Raw genomic sequence first — 9,809 nt, forward strand, 5'->3', positions numbered from 1 at the left:
AGTTTCAGAGTCTTTGTTTTTGGATTAATGATATTCTAAAGTTTAGATATATTAACTCCAAAAGAACATAACTATGAGAATAATCTTATAAACCAGAACATATGGATGCCTGAACCCTTACAATGCTTTCAGATGGGCCGTGACAGCACCTCAGGCTCTGTCACCATTCATCCCAACCTTCCTGTATCACATCACCTGGGCCACTGCAAAATCAACACTCATCACACCCTAATAGATCATCAGTCTATATTATCATGTCGTGATCTTTAAAAGAGACCATTTAGATTAATCCTTTTATTTGGTGTTTCTGGAATTCTACAGTGATGTTTTTTCTTTTTCTTTTTAATTGTTTTTGTAAAAGCTCTTTAGAGATTAAATATAGTAACCCTCTGCCACATATATATTTATTTTTCCCTAGCATTTATTAGTTATAATTAAACTCCCTAAGCTTCAGTTTCTTTCTGTTTTTAAGTGGGGATGATATCTCCTTCATAGGGTTGTTTTGAGGATTAAGTGAGAAATTCACAAAAAGAAAGTTTACTTATTATAGTGCTTGGACACTGTGAGCTCTCAAAAAGTGGTAGCCATGGTGATGATATTAGTAGTGTTTTTTGATAAAGTCCTACCAGTCTTGATCAGGACGTCCTTCACTTCAAGGTTATTAAATATTATAACTTTTTAGTTATCCTAAAACCATTTATTAAAAACTTCTTTCTTCACAGATATGAAATTTTGCCTTCATGAAACTAAATTCACACATACTCTTAATCTCTTCCTAGACTATTATTTTCTAATCATGAATTTCTGTGTCATTACTGTCCTGTATTTATCTTACTTTTATGCTTTAATATCTGGAATTTCAGCTCTCATTCATTACTCTTCTTTTTCGAAAAAGTTTTGGGTATTCTCTTGCAGTTGTTCATCCAGATTAGGTTTAGGATCTTTTTGAGGATGTGGGGAGTTTCACTGGATTTTGAAATAGAATTGCATTAATATAATGTATTAATATTGGCATCATTGATATGTTTACAATATTGAGCTTTCTCATCCGGAATCATCAATTTTTAAAAACCTCTTGTATATCTGTGTTTCTAAGTTCTGTAGTTTTCTTCCTGTATGCTTTGAACATTTCTTTTACAGTTTATTTTTATTTTTTTTTAGTTGTTAGCAATATGACTGTACATTTTATTTTCTAATTGGTTATGTTATACATAGGAATCATTTTTATTTTTCTGTTTATTTATAATTGACCTTTATTTAATTTTAACTGATTAATATGTGGTATACTTTGTTTAAAATAGTTGTATTTTATACAATTTATGCACAATTTCTAGATTTATATTATGAGATAAATTAGACTTTTAACTTGAAATTCTTCTCCTACTGGGTGAAGAAATCCATATACTTTAATTTTTTGTCTTTCAGTGATAAAATGATCTGAAACAATGTATGTCTTATAAGTAAGTTATTGCCTATGAACTTGTGAAATTAGAGGGTATTCTTTATTATAACGGAATGAATGTACTGTTAGTAAATTTCTTCCAGTGAACTTTGTCATAAACATTTGACTCCCAAGCCAGTTTATAGGAATCTAATTGTAAAATACATGAATATATTATCTTAAATTGTTTTATGAAATTTCCAATATTATGCTATCACAAGATATTTTCAAAATTGCGGTCTAGAGAAGAAAAAGATATGATTTGGTTACCAATCTGATATTAATTCTACAGTGCGTTTTTAAGAAAGAGATTATATCTCCAGCATAGAAAAACTGAAAATAAGATAGGATAGCTGTCAAAATCAATTGTCTGAACTGACAACTTAGAGGCTCATTTCTACTTTTTTTTCTCAAAGTTCTATTGTTTCAATAAGACAAACAGAAAAGCAGTAATTTGTTCAAAGAAACACAAAGAGAAAAACATATGATTTCATTCTTTGCTTTTTTTATAAAAAGAAACACGATATTGTTAGTCTTGAGAATTACGACTAACAGTAATAATATTAATTTACTTTTTCTGGAATGCCACAGAAATTTCTAACATATTTATATGGAACACAAGATACGTGTTTGACACCAGATAGTTTTGTTTGTGTATTTATTTATTTCTAAATGGTCATGTGCATCGTTTGGCGATGGTTATGTTTACAGGACCTGAGCTGTTAGCTGGCATTACAGAACCCTGGAGATCTTGTAGCCTACTTTCTCCTGCTAGTGCTCTGATCTCCTACCGTTGTTATAAGTTTGCTAACGTTCACGTAGGTTAAAGTAAAGCAGCTTAACATAGATTCTTTCCTGTGCCTGATCATGATTACTTTTCGAAATCCAAATCGTTCTCTCTTTCCTAGCTCTTCACCTGAGAGACTACGAAGACATTATCCCCGCCGTCGAGATCTACTCCCTGCTGGCACTCTGCGCTTGCGCCAGTAGAGCTTTTGGTACTTGCTCAAAAGCTTTCATTAAGCTGGAATCTTTAGAGAGCCTCAGTTCAGAACAGAAACAGCAGTACGAAGATCTTGCTCTAGAAATCTTCACCAAACACACTCCAAAAGATAACAGAAAATCGGAATTGGACAGCCTTCTTGAAGGGTAGGCGAAATGTCATTCTGCTTTATCAGCAACTTGGATTTCTATATGTATAGTAGTGTGATATAATAATGAAAGCACTAAATTTTGAAGTAATTTACCTTAACATTATGCCCTATTAGCCTCACAAGTGTATTAATGCTTTATTTTCTCATTGTAAGAAAAGTTTTTATTTGAAGTTTATCTTGGAATGTTTTTCATTCCTCACTTTCTTAAATGTAATAAAGTTTTAAGTAATTAGAAGCGTTAAAGTGTAATTAATTGCTTTTCCTCCTATTTTTACAGAGGGGAAGGAAAACTGCCAACATGCGTTGCCACAGGAAGCCCAATCACAGAATATCAGTTCTGGATGTGCAGTGTGTGCAAGCACTGTGTTCTGGCTCAGGAAATAAGCAGCTACAATTTCTGTCCTTTATGCCATAGTTCAGTGGGATAAAGAATAACTAATTGTGTATAACTGTAAAATATGTGTACCATATATACATGGCTATAACAGCATATAATAAGGTTGACTTCCATGTGTTTTATATGAATATCAGCATCATTATTTCATAGTTGTAGTTTTATACAAAATTATATATGTAAATGTGTATATAATACAGATATTATATATACATAACTTACGTATAAGTAATTTTGTGTAAAACTATAACTATGAAACAGTGATGCTGATTTTCATATAAAATGTATGGAAATAAACCTTATTTTGTATATCTATCTATCTATCTATCTACTGCTTGTTTACATAATACTATGGAAATATTTCAAATAAGAAATGTTTTCTCACAGAATCAAGATTACTGATTCACTAAAAAAATCTTGGCAGGGGACAGGAGAAGCGTGGGAGTGAGGCAAAGTTACATCAGAAGGAGCTGAAATCATTAATACTGAAACTTGCTCTATCACTAGCTGTGTTTAATTAAATAAGTATTGAACGTCTTCTACATTTCATTTTTAGAAGAAGGCATTTTAAGACATTTTAAATAATTTGAATTGTTTCTAATAGCCTTATTTTTTACATAGCTTTTTCTTTTTTATCTACCTTTTTAGTCTCATCTAAGAGATGGCATTTGGCATTTACTCTTCATATTATTGTGCAGAAAACTTGGCTCTGTTTATAATAGTATACATTTATACAAAAATATCTGTTTGTAGTTACAGTTTCAGCTGAAACATTGTCACCAAGCTGAACCCTTCATTTAAATAATGCTCAGACTGGGGAATGATTCTTCCTTGATATGTTTTTGTTTTGAGTTATCATTTTTTTTATTATTATCATTAAGAGAAAAGGCTGTGCTCAGTTATGTTCTTATCTGTTTCATATAGCTAATAATGTTCTCCATTTATTTCTCATGAACTTAGGTCCTCTCATTTTGTAGTTGTAGATCAGACTCTAGCACTCTTGCATCAAGATTATTTGCTTAAATTTGGCTAATGTTTAGTAGAGCAATAAAAAAAGAGAAATATGCAACATTGTTATTGCAGCTACAATACTTAGGTTAGTTAACTCTCAATGTGATTTTTTTGGCCTTTTAGAGGAAAGTTTAAGTCTGCTGCAGATTGAGAATAGTGATCTGTGAGAAGAGGTTTAGAGCCTCGATGAGTTTACGACAGAGAGCAGGCTCGTGTGCCTAAATGAAAAGAGAAGACCAGAAGTCTCACAAGTCTTTGTCTAGGTTCATGTGCCTTGTGTGGAGTTGCCTTGATACAACGGTAGCCTACAAATACACTACCAAGCAAGCCATTCCAGAGGTCAGGGGACAGAAAGGGTGACAAACCAAATGAAGATGCTCAGATTGCTTGGCTTATTGAATCAATTTGAAATACACAGTGAGGAACAAAGAGAAAGTGACGGGGTAGTTTACTAGTGGAGTAGAAAGATTACAGTAACTGAGTCCTAAATTATGTACTGTTCTTATGGCTTGGCTCTCGTTCTGCCTCACCAGCTTCTCCTAATAGTGTGGTAATGAAGAGTACCAGAGTTGAAGTTGGAGCCAGGGGACCCAGTGATGGAATGTGCTTCAGGCCAGTGATGCACATTTGCTCTCTAGAAGAGGCCCTGGGGCAGGTTTACCTGGTCACAGCTGTAGGTTGCCAGTAGCCTGCTGAATAGTCATGGGTTCAATTGTATTTCTTGGGTGGAGGACTGGCCAGAATAAGTGTCACCAGAGGGTAAATGAATCAAGACCTTACACATATTGAATACTTTGTAGGTGTCAGCATGTTTAGTGTATCCTTGGTGCCTTTGTATTTATTTTTAGTGCCTCAACAATATTAGGAATGGTCACATATCCGTATTTACTTTGTCTAACATGTCTCGTAAGTTACTTATCTAAATTTAACAGTGAATTTTGTGTATATCATTTGTTTTCTTCTATGGCAGAATAGCATATTCCCTCAAATCAGAAAATAACATTCTAAAAAGAGATCGGCCCTAGGAAATAAATATTCTGTTGAACTTACATATTTCTACAAGACTTTCAGTTTTCAGAGATGAAACTATTCTGTGCTTCATCAATGAAAGAGAAATTTTCAGAGTTGTAGAGTCAAGGGTTCCCACAGGTCTGCCACATTCAGAGCTGTGATTCTTGGTCCATGGTCTAATGCCTGAATCTCTCTTCTTTTACTTTCCCATTTCCATCCCAGGAATCAGCTGAGAACTCCAAGTTAGATTGTCATTGCTCTAGTCCTTACAGTGGCTTGTTGATTACACTCCCATTTGCTTCAATTCCAAAATCAGCTGTTGACTTCTCGAGCCTTTCCTAACATATCTTTTGGGAACTCTCTCTTGGAGCCTTCTCATTTGTCACTAATTCCATGCTACCCGAGTGCTAGAATTTTTCCTTTAATTATTTCAGATAGATCCTGAGTTGCTATCACTATTTCTTGTTTAATTTAATATGGAAGCCAAAATCTCTGAAAAAAAACAACCTCATACATTATAGACTTAATTATCACATATGTATATATGTCAGGCATATCTTTTCTACTATTGTAAAAGCTTATGACTGGAATTTAGATCTGTGAAGGTTTTAGTGATCTGCCATAATTTCTTGGGGCCTTTGTCTTGCTTGAAAATGGTCCTAGTGAAAGATCTACAGTAATAGTTGACCCAACTGGTTTCATTCAACATGAAAGAAATTTCAGGATAACAAAATTTCCAGGGCGAAGAGAAGCAAAATGGTCTATTTATAACAAATACTTTGAGCGAAGTTGGATAAACACAGTGAGGCAGTATACTGAAGACAGTATATGAAAGTTATGTTGTTCTCTTCATGCAATAAACATTAACTGATTCTCTTTAAGTAATGCTGAGTTGTTCTTTATCATAAAATTTGGCATGAATTATGTTAAGTTTCAAAATAGCATGGGAGGCCAAAGTCTTGAGATGACGAACCAACTGATAAAACTTTATACAAATAAGCACTGTGCCTAACAAGCAACATAGCGTTGTTGACCTGTCTGCTATCATGCACAAATACTGACTTCATTACACATTTTTTTTCCCCTAAAATACACTTTGAAATTATCTTTTTGTATTCCAGGAACTGAGAGCTTAGGTTTTATGTGGCATTAAGTGAAAAAAAATACGAAAATAATAAATATCGAGGTAAAAAAATGACTTGTATTTATCTTGTTTTCTTTATCTAGAACTTATGGATAACATGATATTTGTTTTGTTGATTTAAATATTTTGATGGGGGTTGGTTAGGAGGGTGTTGGGCTCCAGAGTGGATAAAGGAAGAAAGGGACAGGAGGTACAATAGATGTGCAATATCACTTTTGCCACCAAACAAGAAAGACAACCACCACCTATAATGTTACTAGTCAGATATCAGGTGACTGGAGGTTACAGTGAATTAATCATTAGAGGTCTTAAAGAATTTTCATTAGAAATGGGGGGGAAATTACATTGCTAGATATTTAAGAGAAAATCACGAGTACTTAATTTGATATTATAGCGCTAAGAGATCGCCAGTTTCTAAAATTTAAATAGCGATATTATGCTGTCCCCTGCTGTTTTATGATTACTTTGTCAATTCATATTTTTAAAATAAATATTTGTTTTTGATTATAAAAGTAACATTTGTTCATGGTAGAAAATTTCAAAAAGACATAAAAGTATAGATGAGAAAATAAAAATCATCTTAATAACCCTTTAAAAAAGAAATTAATTTATATTTTAATCGAATAGAGAACTGAGGTGACACTGAAGAAATTGCTGTGCTTTAGGTTTTCTTCATAATAAAAGCTATTTGTTCTTAAGAGATTTCTCTAAAATTAAAAGTAGACATTGAGACTATTTTAACTACCCATTTCTTATTTGGCATAGTTTAAATTTCTAGTTAGTAAAATTTAGAGGAATGTAGAGAAAAATGAGATACCTCTACACACCTAATATACTATTCAAAATTAAAACTGATAAGTATTGGTGAGGATATGGAGAAATTGAAACCCTCATACATTGCTGGTGGAAATGCGAAATAGTACACCCACGCTGGAAAAATTGAGTTTAAAAGTGCTCTATATATTCTGGAAATATGTGTATCTATCTGTGTATGTATATATGTTTATTTAAAAAAAATGTTTGTTAATGCTCTAGTTAACAAAAAGGAAGCTTTATTGAGGCCCCATGGCAATGGGGCTCAGGTAGGAGGCTGCTGTGTGGGGGAAGAAGGAGCTGGTGGAGGGCCTTGTCTTTCATCTTGGGCTGCAGGTTACTGGTGTGGCCACGCTTCTGCGGTTGTTGCCAGCATGAGGTTGCAGGCAGATCATCTTGTTGCAGTGGTATTTCTGGGTGAGCTGGCGGAGGGGAGGCTTAATACTACCTCTCTGCAGGCAAAGTACCAAGTGCAGGTGGACTCTGGAAGACAGGCATGAGAGTTGGAGAGGGACAGTCACTGAACCTGGCCCCTGCACCTCAGTTGCAGGGCAGGGCCCTACAATATTCTATAAACTAGAGCTTCTCAAGTGTGATGGGGATACCATGTCAGAATCCCTGGTGTGTTCTACGAGTAGATGGACACAGCAGCCCAGCCTGCCCCACAGAACCTCTATCTCCGTATTTCACACTCTTATCAGATACATGATGTGCAGATGTTTTCTCTCATTCTCTGGATTGTCTTTTTTACTCTGTTGATACTCTTTTGTTGCACAAGTCTTTAATTTCCATGATGTCCAATGTGTCTATTTTCTTCTTTTGCTGCCTGTGCCTTTGGTGTCATAGCCAAGGAATCATTGCCAAATCCAACGTCATGAGGCTTTTGGCTTGTTTTTGTCTAAGAATTTTGTATTTTTTAGCTCTTACATTTAGGTCTTTTATCCATTTTAATTTTTTAACTGTTTATGTTAGGGTCCAATTTCATTCTTTTGTCTAGTTTTCCTAGCACCATTTATTGAGAAGACTGTTTTTATGTCAATCGCACACTATTTTGATTACTGTGGCTTTGTGTAGTAGGTTTTGATATCGGGAAGCGTGAGTCCTTTAACTTCGTTCTTTTTCAACACCGTTTCCGCTAGTTGGGATCCCTTGAAATTTCCATATAAATTTTAGAATGTAGTTTTCTATTTCTGTAAAAATATTGGGGTTTTTGAAAGATTCCACTGAATCTGTAGATCACTTTAAGTAGTACTGACATCTTAACAATATTAAACTTTTTCAGTCCATGACATGGGATGTTTTTCTAATGATGTCTTTACTTTCAGCAGTGCTTTATAATTTTCATTGTATGAGTCTTCCACTTCCTTGGTTAAATTAATTCCTAAATATTTCATTCTTTTTGATGCTATTGATGGTGGTGTTTTCTTAATCTCCTCTCTGGATTGCTCAATTTGCATAATTTTTACTTGAATTAGACATATTGCACTTAAATTACTATCTGGGTTTCCCTTTGGTATAAACAGCCAGGGAATGCAAAGTAACATCATAGACCACAGACTGTCCACACAAAATACTATTCAATTAATCCTTACACTACTCTAAAGGTTCAAAAACGTGGACAAGTTTGCAACCTAGGGTCTTGGAACTAACAGAGTGTGAATTCGGACTCAGGACGGTGGGACAACTAAGTTCATGGAATTCTGACACAAGGGTCAGGATAACCACAGCCTACTCAGAACATCCTTTAAGGGAGGATGGAAACCTAATAGATGCTACAATAGATCCCTGGCCAATTACCCATTCCTAAAACAAACCGAGGTTTCTTCCCCACTCCCCATTCACTGTAACAAAGGGCTCCTTGCAACCTCTGACCACTGTCTCGGAATATAGTTTGGTCTACTACTCTTCCGGAAGACGAGGCAGGCGGGACCAGCAGTAACAACAACCGATCAGCCTTTCAAGGAGGTGTGTCCAACCTGAAATCTCAGCCCGCAGCGTATCGTTGATCTCGCGAGACAACGGGTCCTCGTAAGGCGCAAACTTCCTCCTTTGCTAACGCGGAGGTTTAGCCGTCGGGTTGATTTCGGGGGTGTGGAAGTGGCTTTGTGGTTCCGCCTCAGCAGTGGCGGCCTCCGACCGCTATGGAAGGGAAGCAGGGGCAAGAAAGCCATACAACTCTAGCACTCGCCCAGGCTCATTTCAAAAAGGGTGAATACGCGGAGGCCGAGGCGTTGTACTCTGCTTACATTCGCCAGTGCGCCTGTGCGGCCCCCGCAGGAGCGGCTCCCGTGAGGTAACTATCGCGAGAAGTGGGGTCAGCGGCGTCTCCCCGAGGGCAGATGTCGGGGTGGTGCAGCGGTTTTGCTCGGCTGTCTGAGCTCAAGCGCGCTCGGGACCAAGCGGGCAGAAGCTTGTTTTCTCAGAAAGGGGCGAGCGGAGCGAGCGTCTTGGAACGCAGCCGCCTGTGCGTTCCTCCGGGACACCCGGAGCGCCGGCTCTTTCACTCCGGGTGTCCTCCTTTCACGCTGCTCTCGAGAGACTCAGAGGGGGTGGGGCGTTTCCACCTGTTATTTTCACAGGCGGGATGGCCAAGACTTGGTGCGGGCGAGGTGACACGTCTGGGTAGTGCTACTGCAGCACAGGGCACCGCGACTCCAACCACAGCATCACACGCAAGGGTGTTTTGTTTTCTACATGTGAAAAGTAAATTTAATCTATGGAAAATAATATACTGAACTTTCAGGTAACGATGATTCGGCTTAAGCATTATCACTTCACCCAGACCTCGTATTATTTATCTATGGATGTTTCAGAATGCATTTCTAAATATTAAAGATTTTT

At 36.5% G+C, this 9,809-nt stretch overlaps 2 protein-coding genes across 2 annotated transcripts in view; both read left to right on the plus strand.

The window, feature by feature from the left end:
- The window catches only part of WDR35 (WD repeat domain 35), a 78,281-nt gene extending 72,072 nt beyond the window's left edge, over positions 1 to 6,209 (plus strand). The window contains exons 31-33 of the mRNA XM_023528503.1: positions 2,333 to 2,590; positions 2,873 to 3,055; positions 3,105 to 6,209. Of these exons, the coding sequence (XP_023384271.1) occupies positions 2,333 to 2,590; positions 2,873 to 3,023 (409 nt within the window). The 3' untranslated portion in view covers positions 3,024 to 3,055; positions 3,105 to 6,209. The remainder of the gene's footprint in view (positions 1 to 2,332; positions 2,591 to 2,872; positions 3,056 to 3,104) is intronic.
- A 2,776-nt stretch (positions 6,210 to 8,985) lies between these two features.
- TTC32 (tetratricopeptide repeat domain 32) overlaps positions 8,986 to 9,809 on the plus strand; it is a 5,211-nt gene continuing 4,387 nt past the window's right edge. The window contains exon 1 of the mRNA XM_011356590.2: positions 8,986 to 9,261. Within this exon, the coding sequence (XP_011354892.1) occupies positions 9,110 to 9,261 (152 nt within the window). The 5' untranslated portion in view covers positions 8,986 to 9,109. The remainder of the gene's footprint in view (positions 9,262 to 9,809) is intronic.

This window comes from Pteropus vampyrus, unplaced genomic scaffold (genome assembly GCF_000151845.1).
Source record: "Pteropus vampyrus isolate Shadow unplaced genomic scaffold, Pvam_2.0 Scaffold28, whole genome shotgun sequence".
Taxonomy (NCBI): Eukaryota; Metazoa; Chordata; class Mammalia; order Chiroptera; family Pteropodidae; genus Pteropus; species Pteropus vampyrus.